Genomic DNA, 18329 nt, shown 5'->3' on the forward strand with positions numbered 1-18329 from the left:
TATTATATTGTGGTCACTGTTCCCTAGGTGCCCATCGACTCGTACTTCTGTTATTCTATCTGGCCTGTTGCTTAAAATTAAGTCCAGAAGGGCTGTCCCTCTAGATGGGCCCTGCACAACTTGTGACAGATAATTATCCTTGGTCACTGACAGAAATTGGTTTCCTTTCTGAGATAAGCAGGTTTCAGTTTCCCAGTCTGTCGGGGTAGTTGAAGTCCCCCATAATAATCACCTCATTGTGATTTGCTGCTTTGTCTATTTGTTTCAATAATACATTTTCAATGGTTTCTGTTATATTTGGTGGCTTATAACAAACCCCTATGAGGATTTTATTACTTTTCCCTCTTTGTATCTCCACCCAAAGATACTCCACCTCTTCATTTCCTTCTTGAATATCTTCTCTTAGTGTGGGCTTTAAAGTGGACTTTATATATAGACAGACTCCACCCTCTTTCCTTTTTTTACGATCCCTCCTAAACAAATCATATCCTTGCAAGTTAGCCGCCCAGTCATAGCTGTCATCTAACCATGTCGCAGTTATTCCTACTATGTCATATTTTTCCTCATACATTACCAACTCCATATCTTCAATCTTATTGGTCAGGCTCCTTGCGTTGGTCAGCATGCAGGAAAGAAGTTTTGCTTCCTTTTTCTTAGCTTCCTTCTGAGTACCCTGTCTTGGGTCCTCTGTAGCACATCTAGTATCATTGATTATTTTGTTCTTCTGCTGCATGTTCTTGTCTGCTGTTTTTCCTCCCATCCCCTCTTCTAGTTTAAAGCCATCCTGATGAGTGTGGCAAGTCTTCTAGCGAATGTGTTTCCCAGGTTTTGTGAGGTGTATCCCATCTCTTGCAAGAAGTCCATCATAGAGGTAATTCATGCCATGGTCCAAGAATCCAAATCCTTGCTGCCTGCACCACCGTCGTAGCCAGTTGTTCACCTCTAGTATCCTATTCCATCTTCTGATGCCATGACCATCGACTGGGAGGATTGATGAGAAAACAACCTGTACGTTCCGTTCCTTTATTTTCTTCCCCAGAATTTCAAAGTCTTCACAGATAGTTGGTAGGTCACTTCTTGTCGTGTAGTTTGTGCCTACATGTATCAGTAGGAAAGGGTAGTCGTCCTTGGATTTGAGGATAGTTGGTATCCTGTTGGCCACATCCTTTATTTTTGCTCCTGGGAGGCGGCATACTTCTCGTGCGGTTATGTCCGTGCCTCTTAGTAGTGAGTAGCCCATAACTACCACTCTTCTTTTCTTTCCGGACGCACTGCTTGTTGCTCGTGAGTGTTTTTGAGTGTCATTTGTTTCCGCTTTTGTTGACGGAGTAACTTCTTTTGTTGATAGTGTCTTCTCTTGTAGATACGGTATCATCCTGAGCTGTGCCATTTTCATTCTCCAGCATGAGGGCTTCATATTGGTTGCTAAGCTATGTGGGTGGTGATGACCACTTGATCCATTTGCTTCTTTTCGTCACATGGCTCCACTTTTCAGCCTCTGTGTGTGCTCTGAAGCTTTTCTCACTTTCCAAATCCTGAATGGTTGCTTCTGTGTCATCCAAGAAGTCCTCATGTTCTTTAATTACCTTCAATGTTGCTATTTTTTCCAGTCCCTGCACCTTTTCCTCTAAGAGGGCAACAAGTTTGCACTTCTGACAGGTAAAGTTGAGTTTTTGGGCCGGAAGATCCGTAAACATGTAGCATGTGTTGCAGGTGACCATGTGGATTTTCTTCTCTTCCATATTGCTGATGCAGGCTATGATGGTAACGGCGCGCGGTTTTGCGTTGTCCTCAAACAGCGAGACCCGGCAAGTCCCAGCGATCGATCAGCTTAAGGCGACTCTTCTCCTCTTCCCAGAATGCATCGGAAATATGCAGATGAGCTTCCTGCTTCTCCAATCCCTGGTTTTGCGATGTCCTCCATCAGCGAGACCCGGCAAGTCCCAGCGATCGATCAGCTTAAGGTGACTCTTCTCCTCTTCCCAGAATGCACCGGAAATATGCAGATGAGCTTCCTGCTTCTCCAATCCCTGGTTTTGCGTTGTCCTCCATCAGCGAGACCCGGCAAGTCCCAGTGATCGATCAGCTTAAGGCGACTTCTCTTCCCAGAAAGCACCGGAAATATGCAGATGAGCTTCCTGCTTCTCCAATCCCTCATCTCCATGTAGAACACAGGATAAATTTGAACTGAGCCTTTGGGAAGCAGATTGAACAAATAAAGAGCTGTTCAAAAATTGCTTTAATTTGCTTTTATGTTGTCCATGCGGTATAAATTAAGTCAACTGTTTTCTTTGGTTCCATACTCTTAGTTTTACCGGTTTTAGTTTTTTCTTATTTTTTTTTGCTATTTTTCAACATTAAAAATGAGTGTCCAAATATTGTATTTTTCATTGGTGTGTTTTTAAAGCTATAACTTTTATTAGCATACAGCACTGTATGAGGTTTTTTTTTTTCTGATCTGAAGTTTTTATTAGTCCTGATTTGGGATACATAATATTTTGTAATTGCTTTTCAGATTTCTTTGGACACAGAATGAACAAAATCTATCAAATTCATGAACTCACTGTGTGGTAAAAGTGAGAAGACAGTTTTGCTCTTTGGGTCAGTACAAATACAGCAGTGCCAGATTTATATGCTGTATAAGCTGAGTATATACTCTAGTATAATCTGAGTTTTTCAGCACATATTTTGTGCTGAAAAAGCCCCCCTCGGCTTTTACTCGAGTGAGGTTCCCAAAAGACGGAGGGGGAACGGCGGCAGAGCAGCAGGTCACAGGAGCCAGCTGCTGCAACTAAAGCCTGTGCCTGCTACTAAAGACTTTCAGTAGGCAATGTGCGATCATTTGTCCCTGCTACTAAAGGGAATGGATATTCAATGCGAGTGCGGTGAATATTCATCTTTCTTTAGCATTGGGCACACGTGAACACCCCACTGCTGCAAGTGCTGTGTAACAAGACGCTGCTAGGGAGAACAGGGACAGTAAGTAGGATGGTATATATTTTTTTTTGATGGGGCCCATGCATACCGGGGTAGGGATGAGGAGCCTTGAATAACAGTATAGGGATGAGGATGCCATTCATACCAGCGTATGGATGAGGAGCCATGCATACCAGGATAGGGATGAGGGGGGCCATGCAGACAAGGATATGGATGAGGAGCCATGCATACTAGGATAGGGATGAGGGGGCTGTGCATACCAGGGTAGGGATGAGGGGACCTTGCACACAAGGATGGGCATGAGTAAGCCACGCAGACCAGGATGAGGATGAGAGAACAATGCATACCTGGCTTATACATGAGCCAATACGTTTTCCTAGTTTTTTTTTTTGTTTTTTTTTGTAATTCTTTATTTTATTAATAAAGAGATATTACAGCAATACAGAAGCAAGACATGTTCAAATTTTGAGGTACAAGTCTGTATGTAGAATTACAGAGCATTAATTATACAGTTTTACTCTTTTCAAACAATATAACACTTAACGAGGTAAATAACCTAACTAAAACTAACCCATTACATAGGCAGGTATCCTTGATGCTCTAGGGCATACTTTACAAAGAAAAACAAGCTCTTGAGGTTCTCCGATAAAAATATTAGTGACGAGGCCCGATGAACCGCCCCCACCAGAATGTCGCCTCAGCCGATACAACGCTCTCTCATGCACATCTGTTGTAATTATGACCTTAGATAGTTTGAAGAAATTGGCTCAGTGTCCCCCAGGGCTCAATCACTCTTCGCTACTTACTCGGCCGCCGTGGCACCCCCCAGCCTCCCCGCAGTGTCCTGGAAATGTATCCAAGGTGCCCAGGTTTTTTTAAATTTCTCATGAGATGACGAGTCCCAACTCGTGAGCTCCTCGAGTCTAAACAAATCTCTTATTTTACATTTCCACTCTGTCAGAGTCGGGGGGGGTTTGCTGTTTCCACCTAAGGGCGATCAATTGTTTTGCCGCTCCCAGCATCAATGGCGCTAGCTCATGCTTCTTAGGTTGGAAATTCTCTGAAGGTAAGGATGAGTGCCTCCGTCGCAGTCAGGTCTGCCTTAAGTATGCTACGGTTCTTCATAAACCCCATGACATCTGACCAGAATTGGGCGAGAGTAGGACAGAACCAAAAAATGTGACAGGTTACCCCGCGACTCCCCACACCTCCAACACAGAGGGGAGCTAATCGGTCCCAAATGATGCAGTTTTTCTGGTGTGTAGTACCATCGCGATAGTAACTTATAAGCCGACTCTTGAAATAGAACACAACGGGAGAAGCCATGAGAAGCAGCACAGATCTTTTGTTTATCCAGTGGGGATAAAGAAATATTTAGTTCCACTTCCCACGAATGTAGGAAAGGTGGCTGGGAGGAGTTTTCCTCATCTGAGATTGGAATAGAATTTTGATACCACTTTCGAGACAATAATGGTTAACCTTCGTCAATATTTCCAACCAGAGCCATTTAGTGGGCAACTGAGTTTTCCTATTTTTTTTTTTGTGGTAAAATTGGTGCCTCAGCTTATACTCGGGTTGGCTTATACTTTTTACATTTTTATAGTTCAGGTTGTTCCAGAAGCAAAAATACACACTGTGTACGTTTTTTTCTGTTGTTGGTATTTTCACACACAAACATTTCTCATGTGACTGTCCGAAGCCATGATGAAAATGTATGTATGAATGTAATAGTTCTCAGCGTAAATGAGAGCACCCCCTTTAACAGTGTTTTTTTTTTTTTTTTTTTTTTTACTTTGTTGTCATGGTAGTGTAGATGTGACAGTGCGACCCCACTCAGTACTTTGGTCGTGCAGCCCTAGTCTTATTATGTCGCATTGTGTAGATGCACCTGTATGCTACTTATTATAGATTGTAAAAGCTGTATTGATTTTGTGTGCGCTCAAGTACAGCCACAGGTGCTGGAATAAAGAACAATTACCTTGGCACATCTCACTGTAGCATATTAGGTCCTTGAAATAATCCGGTATTCTCCAGACATCAGCATTTCCATTAGCAGGTGTAAAGGATTTGTAAATCCGGAAATCCTCACCTGTCTGTAAAAGACTCTTGGCACAATATTCTTGACCTTCTCTGATCGTTTCATCCTGGTGCCCCATCAATCACCTGGGATTAAGTTGCAGTTGTAGGATTTCATTCATATTGGGTTCGGCATTTAACCTTAGTTTTGTGGGAATATACTGCACTTCCTTTCCGTGTGGTTTCCTAACGAGAGTCTAACAAAGTTGAATGACAGTCCCTTTTACAGCTTTGTGGGATTTTATTGGCAATTGAAGTCAGACATTTACGGTTTATACTGCTTAATAATGCATAGAAAGAGTAGCATTTTTAATGTGTTATGTTACAAACTATGTGGCTGATAATAAGAATACTTTTGGCATTTTTGCGCATGAAAGTATTTACTTCACGGCTAGTAAAATTTTCAGATTGCTAAGAAACCGCAGGTAAAGTGAAATTTACGTCGTACTTATTAAGAGAATGAAACTTCTACTGTGGACGGCTTGCTCTAATTTTGAAGAAAAGCGTGCTCATATGAATCTGCGATATTATATTGTGTTAATTGGAAGAATGTGTCAGAAATGTTGTGAAATGTGCTCTACAGATGCTGCAATGAGCAATCTGTTAATTGATGCAGTGAACGCTACAGTATTGCCAAGCTTTTGAAACGTTTATTCAGCTGCACATTTTTTTTACTCTCCCTTTTATTTTCAAGATCTCAGCTTTCAAGCGGCCTCAAAAGTTTTTTCCGTTCCTGGTTACGACGCATTGAAGGTTTTGAGAGACATGAGCCAGAATTTTCCTATAAAAGCCAGGTAAACCAGAAAAAGGCATGTTTCCAGTGATCAGACTATGGCGATGAGGACTTGTAGAAACAGAGCTTTGAAAATACTTAAAGGGGGTTTTCTCCTCTTCAAGATTCTATTCCAATATGTAGTAGGTGTAATATTATAAGCCAATACCTCCAGTTAGGGTATGTGCCCACGATGAGGAATTGCTGCAGATTTGACACTGCGTATTTATGCAGCGGCCAGCTGTTACAGCATAGTAGATGGATTTCAAGAAATACCATGTCCACTATGCATCCACGGATACTGACTTTCGGGGTGCGTCTTTCCAGACCACAGCATGTCAATTTCTCTTGCAGAGATGCTAGCCTCTGCAAGAGAAGTTACATCAATAGAATGTATTGGATGCGGTAAATATGCATGGTTCAGTGAACACATGCGGATTTACCCGCATTCAATAGACTGCAGCGCTACGTTTGGATCTTGGGGCCCCCTGGCCTTAGAAATATAGTATAGTTTTTCTGATTCGCTTTGACTCTTTCCTCATGTCCAGGCACTGCAGGACCTTAGGTATCCATGGTTACGACTACTGCTATAGAGACAGTTAGCTAGATGTAGTAACCATGGATACCTAAGGTCCTGCAATGCCTGCAAATGAGGAAAGAGATAGTCAATCAGAAAAACTATAATACATTTCTAATTGGACAGATTTGCTATTATTACACCTGCTACATATTGGGATGGGATCTTGGAGATGGTAATACCCTTTTAAGCATTGTCATTAGTTGATTGGGTTGTTCACAATGTTATTTTCTTATCCACTTTTAGATTTACTACATTGTGAAAATGTATACCCTCGACTGCTCAGAGAGAGACTAGCAATGTAACGCTACTATTATTCACTGATGTGTAATGATTTAATTGAGAAGTCTCATTTATGCATGCTAATCCATGGCCTTCTCTTGCTTCCACGTACCTAAAAAATAGTAAATATGTTGTTATAGTTTGTATATCATTTTTAAAAGTGACTTTAAAAGACTGCTTCCTTGCTCTTTAAAATATTTTTCCCCTCTGGCCAATAGAAGGGAGTTGCTAGACGATAAAACGGCTGCCATTTTATGAAATTGTTGTATACATGTACATTGTACACGGTCTTACAGTTTATATCTAAATATAATGTACAAATGTATTCAGTTGTTTTTAGGATACATGGTCAAAAAAGAATTTATAGTCTTTCTCCTCTGTGGTTGCATTCAAAATTCTGCAGGCTACTGAGCTTGCATGTCATTACAGTCCATTGAGCAAGTAGTGAATGCAAGAAGTCAGTGCTATCACCATTTTTAACACTACAAACTGCATATATTACCTGACCTGATAATGCAGGCATACGGACACATTCCCCGATGTCAGTCTTCCCTCCTGCTGCTGAAGTCTCAGACTGCTCGGTAGAAGCTGCAGCTGCCAGGCTGGGTTGGTGGGATGGCAGAAAATAAATAGAACTCGAGCTCTAAGTATTTACTAAGACATTTAGAATAAAATTATATAACTATATAATAGGTAAGATTGCTCGTTAGATGTAAAATGAAGTATAATGTATACATTCCTTTGGCATTAATTAATAGTTACCATAACACAAGAACATATGAGAGGAAAGAAGAAGAGATGATTATCGGTCTCAGGATAATATAACAACCTTACAGAAAAACATAAGTGGTCATTTTATCGCTTTACACATAGCGATATCACTAAAGCGTCACCGATTTTGTGACGCAGCAGCGATATCGCTACATGTGATACTTGCCTCCGACCGGCTCCCCCACTGGCTATCGCTGATCGCGTGAGATCGTCCATGTCCATTTCTCATCGTCATCGGCTTCCTGCTGGCGCCGACGAGCAAGCTATGGACGCGGGCGGAAGATGGCGGTCATCGCTTCGTCTTTAAGGTAAGTACGACCGCCGAGCATCGCTGGTGAGATCTGCATGTGTGGCAGCTCACTAGCGACCATTCAGCGATGTACCAGCGATCCTGACCGGGTCCTATCGTGGTCGGGATCGCTGGTGCATCGCTAAATGTAAAGGGGCCTTAAGAATACTTGATCAAAAGTAATTTAACTTGCCCAAACAATGCCCTAAGATTAGAACTCCTGGGATTAAGCCCAAAACCAGAGACGGAGAAAAGTATAGGAATTGGAGACGAGAAGTCACAAAGTAACCAGAAATAGGCAGACCTGATTTTGCCAAGAAAAGGCAAATGATCCATGTGAGTCGCAATTTCGCTCAATCAAGGCTGATTAAAATAGACCAACTGCAATAGTTGTCCTAGCCGCAAGAAACGTGAATGTCCGTTTTTAAATACGGTATGTTTCGAGGCACTGAGTATTGGTGTGTTTAACAAACCTCCCAAGGGGAATGGATCGAAGAAATGTAAGTAACTGATTGTATAAAGTGATGGTAACAGATCTAGTATCTTTATACCTTGTGAATTGGACCACCATACATTAAATTAATGTTATTTCACTTCCTCAGCCACTAAACCAGGGGGAAGACCAAGAGAAAATCCAAGCCAGTCTCTGGGGTGTCGGGTACTATATCATGATGGCTTATAGTAAGAAACTGTCAATGCTGTATTAATAGAGTTTAGCAGTTGCGTTAGCCATATCTTGCCATACCCTAACGGACAAGGATTTTCCAAGGCCTCCTCCCATATTTAAGCATATAGCAAAGTTTGATAGAGTGAAGCAAATGAATTATACTGAGTAGAAATTGTTCCCAGTTCACTATAACCAGTGAAAAAAGGTATGTCCCAATATTTTCTCAAAAAGGCCAGGTTCCCATAGCGTTGAACGGACTGCATTAACGCATAACGTTGACGGACTGCATTAGCGCTATTCCCTAACGCGATCACGCTAGCGCAGCCTCTCCATCTGCGCTAGCAGTGACGGACCCCCGTACGCTGCAGACTGCGTCCGAGGGTCCGTCACAGAATGACGGCACATCGCTAACGCATGCCGCTTATGACATGCCTTAGTGATGTGCTCAGTACTGATGTGCTCGGTAATGGCAGTGTGTGGCAGCGTTAAGGGACGCGTTAATGCTGCGGTGTAACGCAATCCATTAAACGGACTGCATAACGCTATGTGAACCCAGCCTAAGATTTTCATGGGCCCATTTATGAGTGAAGGAAATGAAATATTTGACACCAGTGACATTAAGGAATATCAGTATAGGAAGTCCTTAAAATATCATATGGTTCCAAACATCAAATCAATAAATGTGAATCCAGACAATGAACACTGTCCAAATCACATAGCATGAACCATGAAACAATTGGTTTCGTTTAAAAATATTTTTTTATTAATACATACTAAAAAGTTAAGTAACCAATTAGCAACAAAATCATATATAAGGTGCCTCAAAAATTAGGGGGAATACAGTCACCACATTGCCTATATGTACATTTGCAAATGAAGGAGTGGACCATCCAGTATAGATATAACCAGGATAAGGATATATTTACACAATATCATTTACACAATTCAAGAAAAAATTAAAATAATATATCCCCATATTGGGCATCTTCCAAGGACCTATTTTAAGTGACAACATGAATCACTGTAAAAATAAATTCAAATTGTCTTCTATAAACAGAATAATCGCATGAAATCACCTGCTGTAGATAATATATACATAGGATCTCTATAGAGTGCTTAACATGCAGAGTGTAAGTACTATTGCACTGAATGTCTGCACTAATCAAGCAGAGTGTAAGTGCTGTTGCACCAATTACCGTAACTACACAAAATTTTACTTCTGCTGTTTCCTGCTAAGCTTGGACATAAAGAGATCGCAAAATGTAATTACCTAAACCAAAAGTAGGTTCGTTCGGGTCCAACTAAAGTGCAGAGTGCCAGTGGCGTTTTTCCCTCACCCCAACGCACGTTTCCTCATTTCTTCCTCAGGGGGCGTAGTGACATTAAGTAGAATTTTTTTTATAAGTTATAGAATGGACTTGAGATGTAATACTAAGTCGTTCTGCAAAAGACCTTTATTTGTTCATGTCTGAATTTGCTTGGAATTTTACCTGAGGGAAAATCTATGTTCACTATCGCGACAGTAGGGCTGTGGAGAGATCTAAAGCAACAAGTTTTTGCCCTGCGCTTCTATAGCAGCACTAAAGAGGGGCACAACAGGAGCAAGAATATTAGAGGTCTGGAGGGTGCACTTAACTAGAAGAGTTCCTGGAGGTTGTGATTAGGGGCAGCTGTGGATTCCATATAAACTCATCATAGCAGTGAGTGCTGGGTTTAAATGGAACTCAGTTAGGCTAATTGCTCTGCTTGTTAGTTCCATTAGTTATTTTCCCATTTGTCCCCGTAGGTTTCGGTGTGAAAGAGTACTGGGTAAATCTCCTTACAGTGCCTTTCCAAATCCATAAAAGAATTTGGGACTGTAAATAGGAAAGTTTAGTTTTTATGACCGGGATTGGGAGGGTTCGAAACAAGTATAGTTGGTAAAAAAAAATTTTTCACTGAAGCTATCCTACATAGCCATGAAATCTGGCAAACAGACCACAGTTGAAGGTCTTCAGTCGGACTCTTAAGGTACTGTCACACTAAGCGATATCGCTAGCAATATCGCTATAACTAGTGACGTTATAGCGATATTGCTAGCGATATCGCTGTGTCTGATACTTACCTACAACCCGCTCCCCCGCTGGTTATCGGTGATCGTGCGTCGTGGAGCCGGGCGGGAGGACGCAGGATCGCCTAGTGTGACAGGCAAGTAGCGACTCCCGTCCCCAGCGATGTCGCTGGTGAGATCTGCCTGTGTGGCAGCTCACCAGCGACCACTTAGCGATGTACCAGCGATCCTGACAGCGTCATATCGCTGGTCGGGATCGCTGGTACATCGCTAAGTGTTACAGTACCTTTAATAACAGAATCAGATAAGATAACTATCCTACTATCGATGATCTTAATTCACCTGATGGGAAAGCTATGAAGAAGTCAAAATTGAGTTGGAGTAATTTAACTGTGGGGGTAAATAGATCAATGGCTTGTAAACCAGCCTAAGATTTTGAATATATTGCAGAGTTATGTAAATGGGGAGTGATTAAGAGAAGGACTTTGTCAGCAAATAGGGCACATTTGTTACTCTTTGCCATTGGTTATACCTCAGTCATTAGAATGGATTAGAGGTTCCATTGCCAGGCGAAAAGTGGTGGGATAGTGCCTTTGCAGATTTAGATAAGATCAGATTCAAACTCGCGCACATACACCTGGGCTAGATGGTTTACATAAAGTACTTGGAGATAAAAGGGAATCTGTCACCATGAAAATACAGTCCAATATGCATGCAACATGTGGTAGCGCAGAGGAAGAATAACTGATTAATATCTATTTTTCAGAAAAGATTTGGTATATTAATCATTAAAACCTCCTGATCTTTCTGATTTTTTTTTTTTTTTTTTTGTCTAGTGGGTGGTTCTATCACTGATTGCTTTCTGTGACAGTTTTCTCTGTACGCACAGTTATACAATCACTGATGGGTTCATTCCCTGGATGGAAAATCCCAGAAAGAGCAGAAGTATGTGATTAAAACATGGGTAATACTTAATCTTTTCTCACAAAACTATATATCAATTCAGACAGTGCTCCCAGTTCTGTAATAGACTGCCTGCAGATATGACTTCATTTTTATAGGTTCCCTGTAAGGAAAGTAAAGCCAAAGTCCATACGCTCCAGGATATATTGTAGGTATAACCATGAGACAGAATCAAAGCCTTTCCGAAGGTCTAAATTTGGCAACATCCCTCTTCTATCTGAGCCCCGTCTATTTCAGGCCCCTTGCGGATACTACAGCTTAACCTTCTACCTATTTTCATGGTCCTCAATTGTTAGTAAGATTTCATTTAGTTAGGATTATACTGGTGTTTTCATAAACTCTAGACACTATCTCATTGACTTTGTTCAACATCATCAATTCTTTGGCCAAACTCCGGAAATTTTTTTCAGGGAGGCATCAATATGAGTAGTACAAGTGCGTCTCACTAAATTAGAATATGATAAAGTACCGTACATTTATTGCAGTTCTTGAATAAACTGTGTTCCAAATTATTATGCAAAAAGAGTTTAGGCGTGATAGGGTTAGAATTTTTTTATTTGTCATTTAAACTCATTCATGGTGATGTGTGTCAGGGCTCTTTATATCACTGAAAGCAATTGCAGATACCTGTGCAAATTAGTTTGGCAGGTGTGTCCAAATAAAGGCAAGACTACTTAAGAAGGCTGTTCCACATTATTAAGCAGCCTACATTTTTTGCCAAAATGGGAAAGAAAAAGGATGTGTCGGCTGCTGAGAAGCAACAAATTGTGGAGTATTTAGGTCAAGGCATTACTACAATCAACATTGCCAAGACACTTCATCGTGATCATCGCACAATCAAGAAGTATGTAGCTGATTCCCAGCACACACGTGTGCGTGCTAAGGAAAAATTGAGGACTCTTTCCAACAGGCAACTGCGTCAAGTTAAGAGCAGCTACAAAAATGCCTTGTCATAGCAGCAGACAAGTTTTTGAAGCTGCTGGTGCCTCCAGCGTCCCCCGAACAACAAGATGCAGGGTTCTTCAGAGGTTTGCAGCTGTGCGTAAGCCATCCTGTCGACCACCTCTATCCACTGAACACAAGCAGAAACGGCTCCAGTGGGCCAAACAATACATGAAGACTGACTTCCAAACTGTTTTGTTCACTGATGAGTGCCGTGCAACACTCGATGGTCCAGATGGATGGAGTGGAGGATGGCTGGTTGATGGACACCCCATGAAAACACGGCTAAGGCGCCAACAAGGAGGAGGTGGAGTAATGTTTTGGGCTGGAATCATGGGGAGAGAGATTGTTGGCCCCTTTAGGATCCCTGAAGGGGTAAAGATGAACTCCCATAATCTGTGGAGTTTCTAAAACAGCACTTCCTGCCATGGTTCAAGAGGAAGAACCGTGCTTTCCGCAGCAAGATCATTTTCATGCATGATAATGCACCGTCTCATGCTGCAAATAACACATCTGCATCTCTGGCTGCTATGGGCATAAAAGAGGACAAACTTATGGTGAGGCCACCATCTTCCCCTGACCTCAACCCCATTGAGAACCTCTGGAGCATCATCAAAAGGAGTGTCTATGATGGTGAGACGCAGTTCACATCTAAGCAACAGCTCTGGGATGGTATTCTGTCCACATGCAAAACAGTTGAAGCACAAACCATCCAAAAACTGACATTCAATGGACGAGAGAGTTCAGAAGCTTCTTTCGAACAAGGGGTCCTATGTGCAAATGTAACATCACCTAGAATAAAGTTTTGACTTGAAAACTGTTTGATTTCATTTTGTAATAAGCTGATAATGCTTATAATTTCACAATTGACCATTTTTTTGTTCAAAATAAAAAGGTTGAAAACTCTGCTGTGCATTATTTTTAAAAATATAGTGTTTTCATAGGCAGTTTGTTCAAAAACATTGCAATTATACTAGAATATTAGATGACTGGAAAATAACTGACTGCAATTCATATAGGTAATTTAGAGAAAATATGAGGAAATATTTTTTGCATAATTTGGAACACAGTGTACAAAAAAAAACTAATATTCGTGTGGAACAAAAGTATTTAGTCTGCCACCAATTGTGCAATTCTCCCACCTAAAAAGATGAGGCCTGTAATTGACATCATAAGTAGACAACAACTATGAGTCAAAATGAGAAAAAAAATCCAGAAAATCACCTTGTCTGATTTGGCAAGATTTAGTTTGCAAATTATGGTGGAAAATGAGTATTTTGTCACCTAAAAACATGCAAGATTTCTGGCTTTGACAAACCTGTAACTTCAAGAGGCTCCTTTGTCCTCCACTCATAATCTGTAGTATTGGCACCTGTTTGATCTGATCAGTAAAAAAGACACCTGTCCACAACCTCAAACAGTCACACTCCAAACTCCACTATGTTGAAGACAATAGAGCTGTCGAAGGACACCAGAATCAAAATTGTAGCCCTACCCCAGGCTGGCAAGACTGAATCTGCAATAGGCAAGCAGCTTGGTGTGATGAAATCAACTGTGGGAGCAATAATAAGAAAATGGAAGTCATACAAGACCACTGATGATCTTCCTTGATCTGGGGCTCCATGCAAGATCTTACAATGTGGGGTCAAAATGATCGCAAGAATGGTGAGCAAAAATCACAGAACCACACGGGGGGACCTAGTGAATGGCCTGCATAGAGCTGGGACCACTGTAACAAAGGTTGCCATCAGTAACACTACACCGCCAGGAACTCAGATCCTGCAGTGCCAGACTTTCCCCCTGCTTAAGCCAGTACATGTCCGGGCCCATCTGAAGTTTGCTAGAGAGCATTTGGATTAACCAGAAGAGTATTGGGAGAATGTCATATGGTCTGATGAAACCAAAGTAGAACTGTTTGGTAGAAACAAAACTTGTCGTGTTTGGAGGAGAGAGAATTCTGAGTTGCATTCAAAGAACACCTTACCTACTGTGAAGCTTGGGGGTGGCAACATCATGCTTTGGGGCTGTTTCTCTGGAAAGGGACCAGGACAACTGATCCGTGTACATGAAAGAATGAATGGGGCCATGTATCGTGAGATTTTGAGTGCAAACCTCCTTCCATCAGCAAGGGCATTGAAGACGAAAGTGAATTGGTCTTTCAGCATAATGATCCCAAACACACCGTCAGGGCAATGGAGTGGCTTCGTAAAAAGCATATGAAGGTCCTGGAGTGGCCTAGACAGTCTACTCAACCCCATAGAAAACCTTTGGAGGGATTTGACAGTGTGTGTTGCCCTGCGACAGGCCCAAAACATCACTGCTCTAGAGGAGATCTGCATGGAGGAATGGGCCAACATACCACCAACAGTGTATGCCAAACTTGTGAAGAATTACAGAAAACGTTTGACCTATGTCATTGCCAACACAGGATATATAACAAAATATTGAAATGAACTTTTGTTAACGACCAAATACTTATTTTCCACCATAATTTGCAAAATAAATCTTGCCAGATCAGACAAGGTGATTTTCTGGATTTGTTTTCTCATTTTGACTCTCATAGTTGTGGTCTACTTATGATGTCAATTACAGGCCTCTCATCTTTTTAAGTGGGAGAACTTGCACAATTGGTGGCTGACTAAATACTTTTTTTTCTCCCCACTGTATATAGTCATTACAAACAGTGATCTATTTTAAGTGTTTATTTCTGTTTGTTGATAATTATGGCTTACAGCCAATGAAAACCCAAGCCATTATCTGTAAATTTAGGTTAATTAACAACACCTCCAAAGGCTTCCTAAATGTTTGAAAAGGTCCCTTAGTCTGTTTCAGTAGGCTCCAGTGTCATGGGGAATACTGCTGACTTAGCAGATGTCCAGTAGGCTGTCATTGACACTCCACAAGGAGAGTATGCCACAAAAGGTGGCTAAAGAAGCTGGCTGTTCAGAGTGTTGAGTGGAAGGAAAAAGTGTGGTAGAAAAAGGTACATAAGCAACCAGTTTAACCGCAACCTTTTAAAGGATTAAGAAAAGGCCATTCAAAAATTTGTGGGAGATTCACAAGGAGTGGACTGCTACTGGAGTCATTGCTTCAAGAGCCACCAAACACTGACGTATCCAGGACGTGGGCTACAAGTGTTGCATTCCTTGTGTCAAGCCACTCCTGACCAATACAGCGCCAGAAGTGTCTTACCTGGGCCTAGGAGATAAAGAATTGGACTGTTGCTCAGTGGTCCAAGGTGTTGTTTTCAGATGAATGTAAATTTTGCATTTCATTTGGAAATCAAGGTCCCAGAGTCTGGAGGAAGAGTGGAGAGGCACACAATCCAAGCTGCTTGAGGTCTAGTGTGTAGTTTCCACAAACAGTGATTGTTTGAAGAGCCATGTCATCAGCTGGTGTAGGTTCACTGTGTTATATCAAGACCAAAGTCAGCGCAGCCATCTACCAGGAAATTTTAGAGCACTTCATGCTTCCCTCTGCCGACAAGCTTTTTGGAGATGGAAATTTCATTCTCCAGCAGGACTTGGCACCTGTCCACACTGCCAAAAGTAACAATACCTGGTTTAAAAATAAGTGTCACTGTGATTGATTGGCCAGCAAGCTCACCTGACCTTAACCCTTAGAGAATTTATGTAATATTGTCAAGAGGAAGATGAGACATCAGACTGAACAATGCAGACAAGCTTGAAGGCTACTATCAAAGCAACCTGGGCTTCCATGACACCTCAGCAGTGCCACAGGCTGATCGCCTCCATGCCACGCCGCATTGATGCAGTAATTGATGCCAAAAGAGACCCGACCAAGTATTGAGTGGATTTACTGAACATACATTTCAGTAGGCCAACGTTTTGGATTTTAAAATAATTTTTCAAGCTGGTGTTATAAAGTATTCTTATTTACTGAGATAATGACTTTTGGGTTTTCATTGGCTGTAAGCCATAATCATCAACATTAACAGAAATGAACATTTGAAATAGATTACTCTGTTTTGTAATTACTCTATATAATAGAAGTTTCACTTTTTGTCATGAAGAACTGAAATAAATTAACTTTTTGATATTCTAATTTTGTGAGAAGCACTTGTATCTTTGGCTACTTCAGCTTGTATCATTGCACTAAATCTGGCTAGGAAAACAATCTCCCCAGTGCTCTAGTTGAGCTGGTGATAAAGGAACGTAGTGGGTGGGGTGAGAATCAACTTTAAGGGCATCCTGATGGTTCTCGCCAGATAAATATGTCTCCTGTAAATATGGGGTCAAAGAAGGGTATGAATTTTCATCTAGGCCCCGAATGGTTTACGGTGCTAGATTAGCGGAATCTACTATGGAATGGTTGGTCAAGACCATTTTTAAAAGTTTAAATTTTTTTTCTTAGTTCCTCTAGACATCAGGAAAATTGATCGAGATTCATTAGTGGAAAGAAAAATGCAATCAACACATAATGGCTAGTAAGTACTGAGGGTTAAATAGGCCGTAGTGCTGAGTGCCCAAATACAGGTTCAGCCTGGGGGACAGGGTAATAATAATGGTTAGATTATCTCGATTGTGTGGTAGTTTAGAAGGTTTGTGGCAAGTCTAAAATTCCTAAACATTTGTATTTTCGACAACATGAAGTTCATGGATCCAAGTTTCGGAGCAAACTCTTTCACTCTTTAGCTGTTCTCTTTAAATACTAATTTAAGTATGTGTTAGGCTAGTTTCACATTAGTGTTTTTTTGCGCAGCGCATCGTGCGTATAAAAAACGCAAAGAACGCAAAACAAAAGCGCGTTTTTTTACGTCATGCGCACGCTGATGCGTCAAAACGCAGCGTTGCTTGCGTTTTACATGCGTTTTTGCATGCGTTTGCGTTTTTTTATGCACATGCGTTTTTAGGTGTGACATTTTTTCCATTGTCTAGAGAACATTCTAGACTTGTTTCACTCAAAAACGCATGCGCAAAAAAACGCAACCGTGCGCAAGACCATGCGCACGCATGCGTTCCCATAGACTTCAATGTCTTGTTTTTGCGCATTCCGTGCGCAAGTGTGCGCATGCGTTTTTTTGCCGAGACAGGGCGCACCAAAAAATGCAACATGTTGCGTCTGGCGCGCCTGGCGCAAAAGACAAAAAAACGCATGCGCACGAAAACGCAAGTGTGCGCAAGACCATGCGCACGTCATGTTAAACATAGGTGCGCAGTGCGAATGCGCATGGGTGCGCACGATGCGCTGCGCACAAAAGCGCAAATGTGAAACCAGCCTTATACAGGCGTTCTGACATGGATTTCTAAGTACAACAGTGTCATCAGGTTTAATAGACCTATTACATTTTCTACCACCCTGTTTTTGTTAGCATAATCAAATAGTAACTGTCAGTGGCTACTACATCCATTTACAACCAGCCTTTGCTGGCACGCCAAACAGCTAAGAGGCTGGGTCCTACATGTGCCACCCCAAACCATGCAATATTGCTTCCCTATCCTATTCATAGGTGATCAATATTAAAGTGGAGGATAGTCCCTTAAAGCAAAATTGTGTACATGGACGTCAGAACTGGGGTCACAGTTTGGAATAGACCTTGTAGTTGAACTCCCTTCACAAGATGTCGCAGTGGCTAGAGCTGAGCTCCAGTTGTTAGCGTTAGCAATTTAAATGCTGCTATCAAGCTGAAGTTTAAACGGTGTAGTTGTCAGTGCGCACCCACACACAAGCTTCCATTGGGCCGTGCAGCGTTATACGCGGGGTACCGATCGATCTGCTGAAGGCCTCAGTGTCTAACATATTGGTATTCCTGTGAAGCTTGGTCACAGGATATGCTTCATGGGAGACCACAGTTTTCCCTATATCTATTTCAGTGAATAGTGTAAACAATCACATGATCTCCGTTTCAAATTCTCAAAGGAGAATAAAAAAGTTAAAAAGGAAAAAAATGTAAATATAAACTTTTGAATCACCACTAGGGATGAGCGAGCATGAAAAATGGTTGGATGCTTGTTATTCGAACCGAGCAATTCCTAATGCTCG

At 41.5% G+C, this 18329-nt stretch overlaps 1 protein-coding gene and 1 long non-coding RNA gene across 4 annotated transcripts in view; both read left to right on the forward strand.

The window, feature by feature from the left end:
* UGGT2 (UDP-glucose glycoprotein glucosyltransferase 2) overlaps positions 1-18329 on the forward strand; it is a 548948-nt gene that overhangs the window by 146843 nt on the left and 383776 nt on the right. For all 3 annotated transcript variants that reach the window (XM_073569568.1, XM_073569567.1, XM_073569569.1), the window contains exon 9: positions 5708-5807. In XM_073569568.1, coding sequence (XP_073425669.1) covers positions 5708-5807 — 100 coding nt within the window. The remainder of the gene's footprint in view (positions 1-5707; positions 5808-18329) is intronic.
* On the forward strand, positions 1356-2236 carry LOC141084649 (uncharacterized). The gene is made up of 2 exons (XR_012231072.1): positions 1356-1659; positions 1756-2236. It is a non-coding gene; the product is annotated as an uncharacterized lncRNA (long non-coding RNA).

This window comes from Dendrobates tinctorius, unplaced genomic scaffold, assembly GCF_039654945.1.
Source record: "Dendrobates tinctorius isolate UK_male_01 unplaced genomic scaffold, ASM3965494v1 ptg000026l, whole genome shotgun sequence".
In the NCBI taxonomy this organism is placed as follows: Eukaryota; Metazoa; Chordata; class Amphibia; order Anura; family Dendrobatidae; genus Dendrobates; species Dendrobates tinctorius.